Source organism: Gobius niger (assembly GCF_951799975.1).
Source record: "Gobius niger genome assembly, chromosome: 15".
Classification (NCBI taxonomy): domain Eukaryota; kingdom Metazoa; phylum Chordata; class Actinopteri; order Gobiiformes; family Gobiidae; genus Gobius; species Gobius niger.
In genome coordinates this window covers 31,467,518-31,486,261 of record NC_136866.1, presented here as the reverse complement: position 1 = coordinate 31,486,261, position 18,744 = coordinate 31,467,518, and the positions used below count along the sequence as shown (strand labels likewise).

At 47.8% G+C, this 18,744-nt stretch overlaps 2 protein-coding genes across 2 annotated transcripts in view; one reads left to right on the top strand and one right to left on the bottom strand.

The window, feature by feature from the left end:
- Positions 1-13,012, top strand: part of LOC306974448 (serine/threonine-protein kinase MRCK beta-like) — a 46,629-nt gene extending 33,617 nt beyond the window's left edge. The window contains exons 23-35 of the mRNA XM_079571695.1: positions 147-286; positions 828-915; positions 1,929-2,148; positions 3,311-3,373; positions 4,138-4,379; positions 4,508-4,865; positions 5,502-5,599; positions 9,164-9,242; positions 9,321-9,438; positions 9,534-9,651; positions 10,155-10,257; positions 12,267-12,322; positions 12,457-13,012. Of these exons, the coding sequence (XP_079427821.1) occupies positions 147-286; positions 828-915; positions 1,929-2,148; positions 3,311-3,373; positions 4,138-4,379; positions 4,508-4,865; positions 5,502-5,599; positions 9,164-9,242; positions 9,321-9,438; positions 9,534-9,651; positions 10,155-10,257; positions 12,267-12,322; positions 12,457-12,564 (1,791 nt within the window). The 3' untranslated portion in view covers positions 12,565-13,012. The remainder of the gene's footprint in view (positions 1-146; positions 287-827; positions 916-1,928; positions 2,149-3,310; positions 3,374-4,137; positions 4,380-4,507; positions 4,866-5,501; positions 5,600-9,163; positions 9,243-9,320; positions 9,439-9,533; positions 9,652-10,154; positions 10,258-12,266; positions 12,323-12,456) is intronic.
- Positions 13,013-16,704: 3,692 nt separating this feature from the next.
- Positions 16,705-18,744, bottom strand: part of LOC306974737 (putative E3 ubiquitin-protein ligase UBR7) — a gene marked incomplete at its 5' end in the record, with an annotated part of 8,934 nt that continues 6,894 nt past the window's right edge. The window contains 6 exons of the mRNA XM_079572110.1: positions 16,705-16,822; positions 16,902-16,963; positions 17,553-17,718; positions 18,039-18,248; positions 18,338-18,453; positions 18,565-18,670. Coding sequence (XP_079428236.1) covers positions 16,733-16,822; positions 16,902-16,963; positions 17,553-17,718; positions 18,039-18,248; positions 18,338-18,453; positions 18,565-18,670 — 750 coding nt within the window. The 3' untranslated portion in view covers positions 16,705-16,732. The remainder of the gene's footprint in view (positions 16,823-16,901; positions 16,964-17,552; positions 17,719-18,038; positions 18,249-18,337; positions 18,454-18,564; positions 18,671-18,744) is intronic.

Below are 18,744 nucleotides of genomic sequence, written 5' to 3'. Positions count from 1 at the left end.
CTCGATTTTACTCTCGATTTTGCTCTCGATTTTACTCTGACTCCGGTTTTGACCCGGTGTGACCCTGGTCCTGTGGTCCTGACCCTGGTCCTGACCCTGGTCCTGTGGTCCTGTGGTCCTGACCCCTGACCTCTGACCTCTGACAGGTCCCGAAGCCCACCGGGGTGAAGCGAGGCTGGCAGCGCGTCTGGGCCGTTGTGTCCGACTGTCGCCTTTTCTTCTACGACGTTCCTGAAGGAAAGACCACGCAGCCCGGGAACTCGGCCTCCTTAGTCCTGGACCTGAGGTGAGTCCTGCGAGCGTGAAGAGTGTGGAGAGCGTGAAGAGCGTGAAGAGCGTGAAGAGCGTGAAGAGCGTGAAGAGCGTGAAGAGCGTGAAGAGCGTGAAGAGCGTGAAGAGCGTGGAGAATGTGGAGAGTGTGGAGAGCGTGAAGAGCAGAACTTTATTTGTCTAGAACCAGAAAACAGAACAATGTGGAAGATCTGCACATTTACAACATCAGGTTCATCTCTGAGGGTCACGAGGGGGTTCTAGGGTGAGGGGCCCGAACCTGACCCGAGGGTTAAGGTCTGGGTAATACATTATGTCTATGAGTGTCCTCACTAAGATAGAAGACCAAGATTGTGCGTGTGTGTGTGTGTGTGTGCGTGTGCGTGTGCGTGTGTGTGTGTGTGTGTGTGTGCGTGTGCGTGTGCGTGTGCGTGTGCGTGTGCGTGTGCGTGTGCGTGTGTGTGTGTGTGTGTGTGTGTGTGCGTGTGCGTGTGTGTGTGTGAGTGCGAGGAACAGCTCCAGGAAGTCCTCTCTCCTTTAACCCGGTTCTGTTTCAGGGACGAGTTCTTTGCCGTCCAGTCGGTGCTGCCGTCTGACGTGATCCACGCCCCGCGGAAAGACGTGCCCTGCATCTTCAAGGTCCAGGTGAGTCCAGACCCGGTTCTTCTGGTCCAGACCTGGTTCCTCTGGTCCTCACCCTCTGGTCCTCACCCTCTGGTCCTGCCCTGCTCTGACCCTCTGGTCCTCACCCTCTGGTCCTGCCCTGCTTTGACCCTCTGGTCCTCACCCTCTGGTCCTCACCCTCTGGTCCTCACCCTCTGGTCCTGACCCTCTGGTCCTCACCCTCTGGTCCTCACCCTCTGGTCCTCACCCTCTGGTCCTCACCCTCTGGTCCTCACCCTCTGGTCCTCACCCTCTGGTCCTGCCCTGCTCTGACCCTCTGGTCCTGCCCTGCTCTGACCCTCTGGTCCTCACCCTCTGGTCCTCACCCTCTGGTCCTCACCCTCTGGTCCTGACCCTCTGGTCCTGCCCTGCTCTGACCCTCTGGTCCTGCCCTGCTCTGACCCTCTGGTCCTGCCCTGCTCTGACCCTCTGGTCCTGCCCTGCTCTGACCCTCTGGTCCTGCCCTGCTCTGACCCTCTGGTCCTGCCCTGCTCTGACCCTCTGGTCCTGCCCTGCTCTGACCCTCTGGTCCTGCCCTGGTTCCTCTGGTCCGGCCCTGCTCTGACCCTCTGGTCCTGCCCTGCTCTGACCCTCTGGTCCTGCCCTGCTCTGACCCTCTGGTCCTGCCCTGCTCTGACCCTCTGGTCCTGCCCTGGTTCCTCTGGTCCTGCCCTGCTCTGACCCTCTGGTCCTGCCCTGCTCTGACCCTCTGGTCCTGCCCTGCTCTGACCCTCTGGTCCTCACCCTCTGGTCCTGCCCTGCTCTGACCCTCTGGTCCTGCCCTGCTCTGCCCCTCTGGTCCCGCCCTGCTCTGACCCTCTGGTCCTGCCCTGCTCTGACCCTCTGGTCCTGCCCTGCTCTGACCCTCTGGTCCTCACCCTCTGGTCCTCACCCTCTGGTCCTGCCCTGCTCTGACCCTCTGGTCCTGCCCTGCTCTGACCCTCTGGTCCTGCCCTGCTCTGACCCTCTGGTCCTGACCCGGTCTCGTGCTGCAGGTGGGGTCCCGTGAGTCCAGCCTGGGCCCGGTCTCGGTCCTGGTTCTGGCCGACTCGGAGCAGGAGCAGAGGAAGTGGTTGAAGGTCCTGGAGAGTCTCCACGGCCTCCTGAAGCAGAACCTCCTCCTGGTGACGGACGAGCAGAGAGTGGAGCGCCCCCTGGAGGTGTACGACCCCGCCCTGCCCCTCATCAAGAGCACGCTGTCGGCCGCTATACTGGGTCAGTACTGCAAATACTGCGAATACTACTGCAATACTACTGCAATACTACTGCCAATACTACTGCAATACTACTGCCAATACTACTGCAATACTACTGCAATACTACTGCCAATACTACTGCAATACTACTGCCAATACTACTGCGAATACTACTGCAATACTACTGTGATACTACTGCGCATACTACTGCCAATACTACTGCAATACTACTGCAATACTACTGCAATACTACTGCCAATACTACTGCAATACTACTGCCAATACTACTGCGAATACTACTGCAAATACTGTAAATACTGTCGGCCGCTATACTGGGTCAGTACTGCAAATACTACTGTGATACTACTGCAATACTACTGCAATACTTCTGCAATACTACTGCGAGTACTACTGCGAATACTACTGCAATACTACTGCGAGTACTACTGCGAATACTACTGCGAATACTACTGCAAATACTGTATATACTGTCGGCCGCTATACTGGGTCAGTACTGCAGTACTACTGTGATACTACTGCAATACTACTGCGAATACTACTGCGAATACTACTGCAAATACTGTAAATACTGTCGGCCGCTATACTGGGTCAGTACTGCAATACTACTGTGATACTACTGCGAATACTGCCAATACTACTGCCAATACTACTGCAATACTACTGCGAATACTACTGCAAATACTGTAAATACTGTCCGCCGCCATACCGGGTCAGTACTGCATGTACTGATACCGGTCAGTACTGCATGTACTGATGCTGGGTCAGTACTGCATGTACTGATCCCGGGTCAGTACTGCATGTACTGATCCCGGGTCAGTACTGCATGTACTGATCCCGGGTCAGTACTGCATGTACTGATACTGCTCAGTACTGCATGTACTGATGCTGGGTCAGTACTGCATGTACTGATGCTGTGTCAGTATTGCATGTACTGATGCCGGGTCAGTACTGCATGTACTGATGCCGGGTCAGTACTGCATGTACTGATGCCGGGTCAGTACTGCATGTACTGATGCCGGGTCAGTACTGCATGTACTGATACCGGGTCAGTACTGCATGTACTGATGCCGGGTCAGTACTGCATGTACTGATGCCGGGTCAGTACTGCATGTACTGATGCTGGTCAGTACTGCATGTACTGATGCTGCGTCTCTCCTCAGATCGGGAGCGGGTGGTGTTGGGGACGGAGGAGGCTCTGTTCGTGGTGGATCTGACTCGAGACGGTGAGTTTGAACTTTTCATCAGATCCTTTTTCTTTCCTTTACTGCCTGGATGTGTTTGTATGTAATGTGGGACGCACTCAGACTGTTCGATTCTAACCCTGGTTCCTCGTGTCCCTCGTGTTCCTCATGTTGTGGTCACACCGCCTTTGCTCTGCCCAATCCCGTCAGACCTTGGAAGCTCAGCTGAAGGGCCTGGTCGGTGCTTGGATGGGAGACCGTTTAGTAACACCAGGAAGCCTAGCGAATGTAGTGAGTGAGTGGTTGGTGGGGGTCGGAGGGGCCGATGGCGCAGACTGGTTGCCTCGCTTCCGTCAGTCTACCCCCGGGCAGCTGTGGCTACAATAGTAGCTTACCACCACCGAGTATGGAGTGAATGAATAGTGCAATGTAAAGCGTCTTTGAGTGTCCAGAAAAGCGCTTTATAAAACCAATGCATTATTATTATTATTATTATTATTATGTTCCTCATGTTCCTCGTGTTCCTCGTGTTCCTCGTGTTCCTCGTGTTCCTCATGTTCCTCACGTTCCTCATGTTCCTCATGTTCCTCACGTTCCTCATGTTCCTCATGTTCCTCACGTTCCTCATGTTCCTCGTGTTCCTCATGTCCCTCACGTTCCTCGTGTTCCTCGTGTTCCTCATGTTCCTCATGTTCCTCTTGTTCCTCTTGTTCCTCATGTTCCTCATGTTCCTCACGTTCCTCACGTTCCTCTTGTTCCTCACGTTCCTCACGTTCCTCATGTTCTCCATGTTCTCCGGTCTCCAGTGATCGTGCGAGCCTCGGACACTAAGAAGGTTCACCAGATCGAGCTGGTTCCCCGGGAGAACCTGGTGGTCCTGGTCTGTGGTCGGACGAGGCAGGTCCACCTTCAGTCCTGGGCGGTGCTGGACGGGTCCGAGTCCGGCTTCGACGTGAAGCTGACGGAGACGAAAGGCTGTCAGGCCCTGACCACGGGGACGCTGAGGCCGGGGGGGGCATCCTGCTTAATCTCCGCCGTCAAGAGACAGGTCAGTGTGAGGCGCTGCGGTACCACGCCGAGGTCTCTGTGGTCTCTGTGGTCTAACCTGAGGTCTAACCTGAGGTCTAACCTGAGGTCTAACCTGAGGTCTAACCTGTGGTCCCCCTGGTCCCTCAGGTCCAGTGCTGGGAGCTGACCCGGTCCAAACCCTTCCACCGCCGCCTGTGGGAGGTCCAGGCCCCGGGGCCGGTGCAGTGGCTGGGGATGGTTCTGGAGAGGATCTGTGTGGGGTTTCCTGGAGGTTTCGCTCTCCTGGCTCTTCAGGGAGAGTCCAGTCCGGTCAGTCTGGTCTGGCCTCAGGATCCCAGCCTGGTCTTCCTGTCCCACACGCCCCTGGACGCGCTCCACGCCGCCCCCTTGAGCCGCTCGGAGGAAATACTGCTGTGCTTCAGTCACACCGGAGTCTACGTGGACCACCAGGGCCGCCGCTCCCGGACCAGGGAGCTAATGTGGGCCGCCACGCCCACCGCCTTCAGTGAGTATTACAGGCCACGCCCACCGCCTTCAGTGAGTATTACAGGCCCCGCCCACCGCCTTCAGTGAGTATTACAGGCCACGCCCACCGCCTTCAGTGAGTATTACAGGCCACGCCCACCGCCTTCAGTGAGTATTACAGGCCACGCCCACCGCCTTCAGTGAGTACCATGGGGCAAGGCGATAGGGCGGGGCCACAGGGACAGGGTGGGGCCACAGGGACAGGGCGGGGCCACAGGGACAGGGTGGGGCCACAGGGACAGGGCGGGGCCACAGGGACAGGGCGGGGCCACAGGGACAGGGTGGGGCCACAGGGAAAGGGCGGGGCCACAGGGACAGGGCGGGGCCACAGGGACAGCAGGGTGAATAACACATGTACATGATATGGATGACAGTAAGATACAGTAAATCACAGCCGTGTGATGAAACAGAGACTGAAGATGAGCTTTTGATCTCACTGAGGAGGATTCACTTCAGAAACTCTCAGTGCCAGTATAACAGTCTGACAGTATAACAGTGTAACAGTATAACAGTGTGACAGTGTGACAGTGTGACAGTCTGACAGTCTGACAGTCTGACAGTGTAACAGTGTAACAGTGAGGAGGATGGAAGGGCATCTGACATCTCTGTGTCTCAGGTTCCAGTGAGACTCACCTCTCGGTTTACACCGACTACGGCGTCGACATCTACGACCTGCACAGCTCGGACTGGCTCCAGACGCTGCCGGTCCGCAAGGTACGGAGCCCCCCCCCTCAGGACTTATCATAGCGGCTTTATAACTGCTTTATAACTGCTTTAGAACCGCTTTAGAACCGCTTTAGAACCGCTTTATAATCGCTTTATCAAGCCTAAAATGTGAAAATTTCACAATTTGTTACTTTAACAATTTTTAAATTTCACCATTTTCAAAATTTTTAACATTTGGAAATTCAGAAAAACCCAAAAATCCAATTTTTTTTTTCTTTTTTACAAATGGAAATGTTTTAAAAATGTTTTTTTTTCCTTTATTATTATTTTTATTACATTTTAAATAAAACAAAAGAACAAATCAAAATGTTTATTTTTTTTTTTTTTTTTTTTTTACATTTTGAAATGTTTTGAAAATGTTTTGTTCTATTAATATTATTATTATTATTATTATTATTATTATTATTATTAGGCCCGAGCAACGGACACGCAGTGTCCCGCGAGGGACTAATTAAAACCGTTAACGGGGGACGAAAACGCAAGAATTCACGTAGCAAACGTGAACCGATTCGCAAGTAACAGGGGTCAAAACGTAGTGCTCCGCAAGCTCTAATTTTGGGTGGGGTTCGCGAGAGAAAATAATAAAATATGGCTCAGTGGCGCCCCCTCAAGCAGGCAGTTTACATTGAGTCAATGAGAGCCCGGTGGCAAAAAAAATCATCGTACAAAAGTGACATTGGCCAAGGACATAGACCACGTCAGGACATGTCAAAAATGATATTACGACCCCGCCCTAAATGCTACAGGAAGTCGGCCATCTTGGCCCGAACCTCAAACCTTCAAAATCGTACCTCTTGAACTTCTGGTCCCTGATCCTCGAGTTTTCTATGGAAAGCCTCCAATTTTGGCCAACATGTCCCCAACCCATGTGGCTTTCAAAATCATCAATTCAAATTTTGTTCCATTATTGGGCGTGGTCATGACAAGGCCGCAACTGAGAGGCCATTTTCAGCAAATTTCAAAGCCTCATATCTTTCACAGACTTGGCCGGATTGGAACGGACCCAATCCGGCGCGCGTGCACATTCCCCACCAGGACCTAATGGTGTGCACACGCAGCCGCTATCGCCAAAAAAGCCTTTAAAGTGGCTTTTAAGTGGCTTGTAAGTGGCCCGCCCATCCTCCGTGAAAATCGCCAGAGGTCTTAGCCTGGCAGCATGCTGGCTTCTGTCAGAGGTTTCTCCTGAAATTCGCCAGTTTTCCAAATTTCCCCCTTTCTTCACAAAAGCTACACTTTTGGACTCGTATATACTTATACTACCCCTCTGTCACAGACATCAGCTTTAATTTGGACGTTTTTGCCTCCAAATTCACGTTTTTCTCAACTGTACAATCACAGGAAGTTCAATTCGACTGTTTCCTGTCCGTCTCTCTGTGTGTTCCTCATACTATATGGGTCTTACCAAATAATTGCTTCAATATCGAGGGTGCTGCAGGGCTGAAACCCCCTCTCAACGATTCTTTGGGCAGCCAGGAATGTACCCCAATTACAAAATGATACAATATATTATTTTCTAAGCTGTTAATCCGTTTCCTGCAAACACACAAGTGCGGAGTCTCTCATGACATTTATTTCACATCTGCTATATTTTTCTCAGCCGAAGTAGCTCCGTTGGTAGAGAGCTGGGTTAGTGTACAGGAGGTTGCTGGATCAAAAACCTGACCTTGACTCTTTTTCATTTTTTTTTTCTTTGGACTCAGCACTTTCTGGTTAGAACATGCATCGTCGTTGATGGTTCCACACTCATTAAAAACAGGGAAATTACCCCTCCAGTGTGTTGCTGGGATCAAATTTCAGCCTGTGAATTTAGAAAACCCAAGCAGTCATCAAGCCCATGTTTGCTTGGAATTACAGCTCAGTGATAGCATGTTCGTCTCAAGTGAAGGAGGTAGCTAGTCCAAACACAACCTTGACACTTTCATATTGTCTTCACCTTTTCCATTGCCCGCTGCACACATTATCACAGCCTAAAACACATGATTGCGGGACGTTTCGTAGCAGTTCACTCAACCTGAGTAGCTCCATTGGTAGAGTGCTGAGCTAGTGTGCAGGAGGTTGCTGGATCAATTCCCAACCTAAACTGTTTTTTATTTCCTTTTTCTTTTGGACTCAGCACCTTCCGGTAAGAACATGAATCATTGCCTATGGTCCCACACTCATTAAAAACGGGGAAAAAAACCTCTCCTCCAGTGTGTTGCTGGTACAAAATTGCAGCCTGGGAATTTAAATAAGCCAAGCTGTCAACAGGCCCATGTTTCAAGTGAAGGAGGTTGCTAGTCCAAGCACAGCCTTGACACTTTTCTATTGCTTTCACCTTTTACATGGGCCACTGCACACATTGTCACATGAGTACAGCACGTTTCATAAGATTTGCTGTGCCTGTGTAGCGTTATTGCTTGTGCATTGGGTTTCCAACCATGAGATTGCTGGGTCAATTTTGACCTTTGCTCTTTTTTTTTTTTTTTAACCGCACCTACGGTCCCATTCTCATGAAAAACGCTTTCATATGCGTCACTAAAGAGCTAGAAATGGGGGGATCGTAGTAAAACAATTGAGGCAACACAAGGGAAAATGTCGAAAACAATCGAGGAAATGTATGGGGGGGGCATGACTTGAAGCTACCTCTCTCCTCCAGTGGGATGCTGGGAACTAACTTCTGCTCGATAACTTAGACAAAACTAGCCCACATCACAGTCCAAGTACCATGGAGCTGCAGCTCAGTGATAGTGAGCTTGTCTTTGGTGTAGGAGGTTGCTGGTTCAAATATGGCTGTGACACTTTTCTAATGCTTTCTCTTTTCTTGCCGGCAATTTAATAGGATTATGATACAGTGAAGTCTGCCTGTGATTTTAACAGTTTAAACAGTGTTAAGAGTTTCTGCAATTTCAACAGTTCTTACAGTTTCTGCAACAAAATAGGGATTTTTGCAATTACAACACAATTATGCCACTACATAGGGATTTTCACAATAGCAGTATAATGCTACTTAAAGGGACTTTCGCATATAATGTTCTGTAATGCAACTTCAAGGCACTTTCGCATATAATGCACTTTAATGCAACTTAATAGGGATTTTCGCATATAAAGCAGAATAATGCAACTTAATAGGGATTTTCGCGTCAAAATGAGCAAGTTCAATCATGGGGCTCGCAAGGACCTAGTGTGATGAAGAGTGGTCGCAAGGGACGAGAGCGAGCGGGGAGTGCGCCAGGGGCGAGGGCCTTTATCGCCGCGCGCGGCTTTAATTATTATTACAATCATTAAATTACAAAAAAAAACACTTGTTTTTTTACATTTTCATTTATTTTTTTATTTTCAAAGTTTTGAAAGATTTTAAAAAGTTTGTAAAATGTCCAACATGTCTGTGTCGCTCCCTGGTCTTTCCCATGATTATTCATTCACAAATACTGACATATTTGGTATCCACGTGTAGCACGAAAGACTCCAAATATGGGCGTTTCCTTTGTGGGAGACACAGCGGCTAAAGACGGGAGAATGTGCAGACCTTTAGTGGCTCCTCCACTGTCGTGTTTAATGCTGTGTTTGTTTCAGCTGCGTCCGTTAAACTCGGACGGATCCCTGAACCTGCTGCACTCGGACCCTTCCAGACTCATCTACCTCCAGAAGACAGGTGAGGCGTCTGGGGAGAGGGAGCTCAGGGGGCGGGGTCAGAGGCTGTGTGTGTGACTGCAGTTCCTCTTGTGTCCAGAGGGGGAGCTGCTGTTCCCGGAGGTGACCGAGAGCAGCAGGAAACTGATGCTTCGAACTCGGAGCAAAAGGAAGTTTCTGTTCAAACTCCCGGAGGAGGAGCGTCAGCAGCAGCGGAGGTACTTTACTACTACTACTAGAAGTACTACCACAAGTACTACTACTACTGCTACTACTACTACTACTACTTCAGCCTAACGTGGTGGTGTTTCAGAGACATGCTGCGAGACCCGGGGCTTCGCTCCAAAATGATCTCAGGACCAACAAACTTCAATCACATCTCACACATGGGCCCCGGAGACGGCATGCAGATCCTCCGAGACCTGCCCCTGGTGAGACGTCACTCACATACCCTACACCCGGCCCCGGGGGAGGACGTCACTCACACACCCTACACCCGGACAGGGGGGGAACGTCACTCACACACCCTACACCCGGACAGGGGGGGGAACATCACTCACACACCCTACACCCGGACAGGGGGGGAACGTCACTCACACACCCTACACCCGGACAGGGGGGGAACGTCACTCACACACCCTACACCCGGACAGGGGGGGACGTCACTCACACACCCTACACCCGGACAGGGGGGGACGTCACTCACACACCCTACACCCGGACAGGGGGGGACGTCACTCACACACCCTACACCCGGACAGGGGGGGGGAACATCACTCACACACCCTACAGTCCACACCCTGCCCCTGGGAGAACGTCACTCACATACCCTACAGTCCACACCCTGGGGAGAACGTCACTCACATACCCTACAGTCCACACCCGGCCCCTGGGGAGAACGTCACTCACATACCCTGCCCCCGGTGTGTTCCAGAGCGTGTCCCCGTCGGAGCAGGAGCCGGTCCGGTCCAGGCCTCTGTCGGCCATTTCCAGAGTCCAGCAGCGCAGCAAGAGCCACATCACCAGGACGTCCTCAGGTTCGACTCCTCACTCAGCACGAGGGTTAAGGTTTATCCAAGTGACGGAAGCGAGAAAATATTTTTTACCACGAGGAGAGTTTAGGGTGTTCGGCGCCGCCCGACCCACCTGTGTCTCTGTGATTGGTGTAGATCAACCTTTTAACCCCGCCTTAACCGAGCACATTTTCTGCAGTTCGGTTTTACCCAAATCTAAAAGCTCCTTACAGCCTATAGGCCAGTGCCTCATTTGAAAGCTAAGACCTACAAAACTGAACTAGCTGTTGTCACTTTTTGGTTTATTTTTTATTGTGGTTTTGTTGATTTCATGTAAGTTTGTAAAACTACAAAATGTTTTCATTTGTAAATCAACAAATTGTGAAATTAACAAATTGTGAAATTAACAAAATGTGAAATTTTGAAATTGTGAAATTTTAAAATTGTGAAATTAACAAATTGTGAAATCAACAAAATGTGAAATTAACAAAATGTGAAATTAAAAATGTGAAAATTAAAAATTGTGAAATTTAAAAAATTTTGAAATTTAAAATTTGTGAAATTTTAAAGTTGTTAAATCAACAAAATGTGAAATTTAAAAATTGTTAAATTAACAAAATGTGAAATTAACAAATTGTGAAATTAACAAATTGTGATATCAACAAAATGTGAAATTAACAAATTGTGAAATTAACAAAATGTGAAATTAACAAAATGTGAAATTTAAAAATTGTGAAACTTAAAAATTGTGAAATTAAAAAATTGTGAAATTTTAAAGTTGTTAAATTAACAAAATGTGAAATTTAAAAATTGTTAAATTAACATAATGTGAAATTAACACATTGTGAAATTAAATGTGATATTTTAAAATTGTGAAATTAGCCAAATGTGAAATTTTGAAATTGTGAAATTTTAAAATTGTGAAATTAACAAAATGTGAAATCAACAAAATGTGAAATCAACAAATTTAAAAATTGTGAAACTTAAAAATTGTGAAATTTTAAAGTTGTTCAATTAAAAAAAATGAAATTTTAAAATTGTGAAAATAACAAATTGTGAAATCAAAATGTGAAATTAACAAAATGTGGAATTAACAAAATGTGAAATTTAAAAATTGTGAAACTTAAAAATTGTGAAATTTAGAAATTGGCAAAATGTGAAATTTTAAAATTGTGAAACTTAAAAATTGAGAAATTTAAAATTTGTGAAATTTTAAAGTTGTTAAATCAACAAAATGTGAAATTAACAAATTGTGAAATTTTTAAATTGTGAAATTTTTAAATTGTGAAATTAACAAATTGTGAAATTTAAAAATTGTGAAATTTTTTAATTGTGAAATTAACAAATTGTGAAATTTAAAAATTGTGAAACCAGCAAAATGTGAAATTAACAAAAGGTGAAATTTCAAAATTGTGAAATTAACAAAATGTGAAATTTTTCAATTGTGAAATTTTTTAATTGTGAAATTAACAAATTGTGAAATTTAAAAATTGTGAAATTTAAAAACTGTGAAATTAACAAAATGTGAAATCAACAAATTTAAAAATTGTGAAACTTTAAAGTTGTTTAATTAAAAAAATGTGAAATTTAAAAATTGTGAAAATAACAAATTGTGAAAACTAAATGTGAAATTAACAAAATGCGGAATTAACAAAATGTGAAACTTAAAAATTGTGAAATTTAAGAATTGAGAAATTTTAAAATTGTTAAATTAACAAAATGTGAAATTTTAAAATTACGAAAATTAAAAATTGTTAAATTAACAAAATGTGAAATTTAAAAATTGTGAAATTAACAAAATGTGAAATTTAAAAAATGTGAAATCAACAAAATGTGAAATGTTGATATTGTGAAATTTTTAAATTATGAAATAAACAAATTGTGAAATTAACAAAATGTGAAATTTTAAAATTGAACCTTTTGGATTTTGATAAAAACTGGAGTAAATATTCTTGGTCAGTTTTGGATTAAGAGACTTAGGGGCGGAGTCACAGTTTGGTTTAAAAACCTGTCTCTCTTTCTGATTGGTGTAGATTTCGGGGGTGGAGTGTCGCCGCGGCTGGAGCTGGACGTGGACCTGGAGCGTGAGGTGAGACTCAGATCTCGGGTTCGTGTTTGGTCTCGAGTCTCGGGTTCGTGTTTGGTCTCGAGTCTCGGGTTCGTGTTTGGTCTCGAGTCTCGGGTTCGTGTTCAGGACTTCTTCATGTGGTGTTTGTTTTTCAGGACTCGGACTCGGTCAAACTGTCGTCCACCAGCTCCAACACGTCCCCGATGTCTCCGCCACGAACGCTGGACCTGGACCTGGACCTGGACCACATCCACTTCAGCTGAAGCTCAGACCGGGGCCGGGTCCGGGCGCAGACCTGGGGTCATTCTGATGATTATTCTAATGATTATTCTGAGGGAACACCAATGAACTGAGGCCAAAGCCGAGGGGCGGGGTCAGGGGCGGGGTCAGAGGTGGGGTCAGACGCAGTGGCTGCTGGGAAATCGTCTAAAGCCAAACTGAGCTGCTTTATTTCACTCTAGAACACTACAGTTCTGTTTCCTATTGTGTTTTATTATAAAGCAGCTTCAGATCATAAACACTGACATTTAGGATATTTTATTTACAACCTTTTTATATCGTCTGAGAGAAGAAGTGGCTTTAAAAGTGGATAAATTCTGTATTTTTCATCATTTGGGACGAGCTGAAGTCCCTAAAGCTGCTCGAGAGGCACCGATCTCACACTGGTATCGGATACCGGAGCCGATACTCCAAATATCCGATACCAGGTTTGGCCATGACCGCTTTAAAAACACGAATTTGACCGACTACACTTCAGTGAATAAGGACCTGCTCAGTTTTAATCGCAATGTGTTTTTAATCAACGTAATCAAAGCCGGGACAGAAACTGATGATGATAATAATGTTTATATTCGTGAACCTCGTCATGAACCTGAGGACGTTTATCCGGGCTGGGGCGACAGGAAGTCCTTACGAAGTGCAGAAAGTTTATGAACCAAATGCAGTTTTACTGAAGTGTTAAGATTGAAAAGTCACGGTTCCGCTTCACAGCTGGAAGGTCCCGGGTTCGATTCCCACCAGGACGGGCTCTTCCTGTCTGGAGCTTACATGTTCTCCCCGTGTCCGCGCAGGTTTCCTCCCCTACCACTAAAAACATGTACAATAGGTGAATCCTCCAGCCAGGTGATTCTGACCACCGGCCTGGCTCCACATCATGGAGGCGGGCCCCGGGCGCGACATCGAGGACACATTTCCCTACGGGGACAATAAAGTAAACAAACAAAAACAAAATGTACCAAGACACGGAGCAGAGCGAGGTCGTTCAGTGTCAGGGAGGTTACAGTGAGCACTACATCGGGGAAACCAAGCAGCCGCTCTTCAAAAGAATGTATCAGCATCGCAGGGAAACGGCAGCGTCGCAGTCGGCTCCGTCTGAAACACACGGACCACACTTTAGAAGAACAACGAGATGATACGAAAGAGGACTGTGCAGATCAGGGAACCGCCCTCTTTAAGGGTCATGTGACTCGGAGTCATGTGACCTGCAGATGTTTAGTATTCACTTCCTCTGGGTCTTATTCAGACTCAGCTCCAGTTTGGGTAAAAGAGAGAAACGTCCTGGACTTTAGCAAACCCCAGTCCAGTCGATGGCTTCACCTTTTCTGTGATGCTCCTGGATGAATGAGAGCCTTCACTAACTGCTGTGTAAAAAGCTCTGATAGTTTCTGATATTTAGTCCCAGTTTCTCACTTCTCTCACTCACAGCAGACACTTTAAAGGCGTCTCTCGGTATCGGTGAATATCGGAGATCGGCCGATACTCGCCCAGCAGCCGCCGCCCTGACCCGGGTTTATTTACTCGATGATTTATTCTTGGTTTTATTTAGTTTCCGGTTTGTGTTGAAGCTGCTGAAGGAAAAGTGCAAATATCCGAAAGTTTATCAAACACTAACGGCTTTTAAAGTTTCTATGTTTTTGTAAAATAACGGAGGATTTTATTTGTGCTGCTGTTTTAGACTCGGCTTTGATTAAAGGAACAGTTTTTACGCTCGTTTGTTGTTGTTGCACATGTGCTCTGACACTAACTACTACTGCTTTGGACGGAATCACTACAGATGTTTGTAAATGTAAGAAAAATACAAATAAATATGATTGGAACCAACGCCCAGCCTGGTTTATGTCATTATATATATATATATATATATAACAGAGACGGGCCTGGTCTGGAGGCTCCGCCCCCAGGACCAGGACCCAGACCTGGAGGAAGCCACAGTCAGACCCGGAGCAGACCAGGAGACCAGAGAGAGACCAGAGAGAGACCAGAGCGAGACCAAAGAGAGAGACCAGAGAGAGACCACAGAGAGACCACAGAGAGACCAAAGAGAGACCAAAGAGACCAGAGAGAGACCAAAGAGAGACCAGAGAGAGACCAGAGAGAGACCAGAGAGAGACCAGAGAGAGACCAGAGAGAGACCACAGAGAGACCACAGAGAGACCAGGACCTGGAGCAGGAACAAAGGAACAAAACCACAGTCAGACCGGCAGCAGTCCAGGAGACCATAGCGAGACCACAGAGAGACCAGAGACCAAAGAGAGACCAGAGAGAGACCAGGACCTGGAGCAGGAACAAAACCACAGTCAGACCAGGAGACCAGAGAGAGACCACAGAGAGAGACCAGAGAGAGACCAGAGAGAGACCAGAGAGAGACCACAGAGAGACCACAGAGAGACCACAGAGAGACCACAGAGAGAGACCAGAGAGAGACCAGAGAGAGACCAAAGAGAGACCAGAGAGAGACCACAGAGAGACCACAGAGAGACCACAGAGAGACCACAGAGAGAGACCAGAGAGACCAGAGAGAGACCAAAGAGAGACCAGAGAGCGACCTTAGACCCGCCACAGATCCAGCCGATGATGTCGCTCCGGGCCGTTTCCACGACGACGAGGATCTGGACCGGGACCTGGAGCCAGGCCAGAGCCCGGATTGACGGGAAACCTCGGCGAGAGCACGTCGGCCCCGGGGTGAGAGGCTGGAGTCTGGGCTCGGAGACGACGTCCTGCTTCAGACTCCGGTTCTGCTGCTTCTTTGTTTCAGATACTTTTCATTTCATCGACTAAAATATCGAGTATAATCATATGTTTGTGACTAAAACTAAATGAAACGTGTTTTATGAGACAAAAACTGTGACTCAAATGCCCAGATATTTTTTGTCGACTAAAATCTGACTAAATAAGAAAAAGGAAAAAGAGCTTGATATTTGAGGATCCGGCTCTGAAGGCTCTGATCAGGAGGAGCTCAGTTAAATATGATCAAAGTGATAAAGGCAAAGTCGGAAACGAGAATCTAGAACTGACGAGAGTTTTTTAACTAAATCTCAACTAAAATTCAAATTTATTTTGTCAAAAGATCTGAATTAAAATGTGTCAAAATGAACAGAAGTTTCAGCTCAAATAAACCACTGAAGTATTTTGTGGAATATTCCTGTTGTGCTTTAGTGAGACTGAGCAACGTTAAACAAAACCAGGTCAAAAACATGGAAGTATCGAAAGAATAAATCTGTCTTTGATCCAAAGTTAAAATAAAGGAGTTTCCCCACACCCTGAACACCTCACGTTATCGTTTTCTGATTCATATTTTAGTCTCGTTAACGTCTTCAGTAAAAGAGTTACTTTAGGTTTTTGGGCTCAGTTTGTGGAGACTCTCGTTCGTCCAGGAGGCCTCATGTATATTAACCATGTGTCTTTGCAGCAGAGCGCCCTCGTGCTGTCGGCCTTCGCGGCGGCCATTTTGTGTCCGGCGGCCTGGATCCTCCGCCATCTTCCAAAGGACGGACGCCGCTCGCACTGACGGACGTTAAAGACTCCAGACTCTGCAGCTTCAGCCTCAGCCTCAGCCTCAGCAGCTCCTAAAGCCACTGCAGTTGAATAAAAGCAGAGTTATTATTATTATTATTATTATTATTATTCACTGTATTAGAAGGAAACGTCTCGTACAAAGTCTCCGCCTTCTTTTCCTTCGTATAAACAGTTTTTAACCTCAGACGCTTTAATGAGTTCCCAAAGCCCCGCCTTCCTGTGGGCGTGGCTCATTCATGCTGTTGTTCATGCTGTAACTGTGTAACATCAAACATCTGTAATAAATGTGTTTGAAGAGACTTGAAATGTGTGGCTTTAATTTAAATAAAAAACGTTAGTTAAAGTTAAAACAAAACAAACCGAGTTCTTTCACGTCTTTATTTAAATCCTCACATTGAATCAAACTTTGGAAAAATGTTTCTGCACAAAAAGAAACTGATAAAAACACTGGACACTGGGCGGGGTCAGAGTCAGGGGGCGGGGTCAGGGGGCGGGGTCGGAGTCAGGGGGCGGGGTCAGAGTCAGGGGGCGGGGTCAGGGTCAGGGGGCGGGGTCAGGGGGCGGGGTCAGAGTCTGGGGGCGGGGTCAGAGTCAGGGGGCGGGGTCAGGGGGCGGGGTCAGAGTCTGGGGGCGGGGTCAGGGGCCGTACAGCTGCCCGTTGGCTCGGCGTCTCTTGCGACTTTGCTGCTGCTCAAAAAACTGTCGAATGTCGTCCGGAGTCACGACCTGAAACAAACAAACGTGTGTGATCCTCATGTGCAGAGACACTAACCACTGAGCCACCAGGAGCCCCCGTGAGTCTGACCTTTCCCTCGGAGGCGAAGCTCTGCAGGAAGTCCTTCAGCTCCGTCTTCAGGTCGTTGTATTCTGCAACAATAATGATCAGTGTCAGAAACATTTATATTAATAGAAGAAGAAGATCTTTATTTATACAGCGCCTTTCACAGACATATAGTCACAAAGCGCTTTACATGAGACAATTGTACATTCACTCCACACTCAGTGGTGGAAAGCTACGTTTGTAGCTCAGAGGCGCTTTCGCGACTACACACGTCTGCGCCAACGGACCCTCTGACACCACCATTCACTCACTCACATCATTCATCCTGGCCTATTGTACATGTTTTTAGTGGTCGGGGAAACCGGAGAACCCGGAGGAAACCTACGCAGACACGGGGAGAACATGCAAACTCCACACAGAAAGGCCTCGTGCAGGTGGGAATCGAACCCGGACCTTCTAGCTGTGAAGCGAGAGCACTAACCACTTATTATATAATAATATAAACTCTGTAGGGGGCAGGTGTAGTAATGTGTGTCTCCTGTAGGGGCTGTGTCTCCTGTAGGGGGTGAGTGTCTCCTGTAGGGGGCAGGTGTAGTAATGTGTGTCTCCTGTAGGGGGCAGGTGTAGTAATGTGTGTCTCCTGTAGGGCCTGTGTCTCCTGTAGGGGGCGCTCACCGTGGATGAGCTCCAGCTGTTGGACTCGGTTCAGTCGGTCGAGCGCTGACATCAGAGGGTCTGCGCTCTGATTGGTCCGTTCCAAAGTCTTTCCCTTCGTCTCATAGGCCAGAACCGTGTCCGTCTCGTCCAATAGGAACGGAGCTCCCGCCTCCGACACCAGTTTCTGAAAAACAACAGTCCTTTAGGGCGGAGTCTACAGAGAAGATCCCGCCTTTATGGGAGGAGTGAAGAGGCGGAGTCTACAGTGAAGATCCCGCCCTTATGGGAGGAGTGAAGAGGCGGAGTCTACAGTGAAGATCCCGCCCTTATGGGAGGAGTGAAGAGGCGGAGTCTACAGAGAAGATCCCGCCCTTATGGGAGGAGTGAAGAGGCGGAGTCTACAGTGAAGATCCCGCCCTTATGGGAGGAGTGAAGAGGCGGAGTCTACAGAGAAGATCCCGCCCTTATGGGAGGAGTGAAGAGGCGGATCTCGGGTTTTCATACCTGACAGTCTGAGCATGTGCAGAGGCGGGACCTCCAGCCCGAGGGCCAGAATGTGGCTCCTGATTGGCTCCGACTCCGACCAATCTGCTGCAGTTCCTTCAGACGACATGCCCCTTTAGGCTCCGCCCCTTTAGGCTCCTCCCCTTTAGGCTCCTCCCCCTCTGGCTCCCCCTGGAGGCGAAGGCGTTTGCTGCTCGGTTCATCGTCCGCCTGAAAATGAAGAGAAAACTCAAAACTGACGTCCTGGAAACACCTGGAAACACCTGGATTAAAGACCTGGAAACACCTGGATTAAAGACCTGGATACTGACCTCTGATTTGACCTCTGATTTGACCTCTGATTTGACCTCTGATTTGACCTCTGATGGTCCGGGTTTGGTCTGGTCTGGATCAGTTTTAAGCTCAGTTTCTGGAACTGAAACATCAGGATCAGACACAAAAAAGAGCATAAGTCGATAAAACTGGGGGGGGGTTTGTTTGTCTGGGGGGGTTGTTTGTCTGGGGGGGAGGGGGTGTTTGTCTGTACCTGCCATGTGGGGGGCGTAGGTCCAGAGGAACTGGTTCTGGTTCATGCAGGACTCACAGATCATCTCCTGAAGCTCCACAGAGTCTGGGACCTCGGCCCCCAGGTGCTGCAGGACAAAAGCCTTTACTTATTTAGACACGTCAGTGAGACCCCAGAGGAACATCTGCTGAGGGACACGTC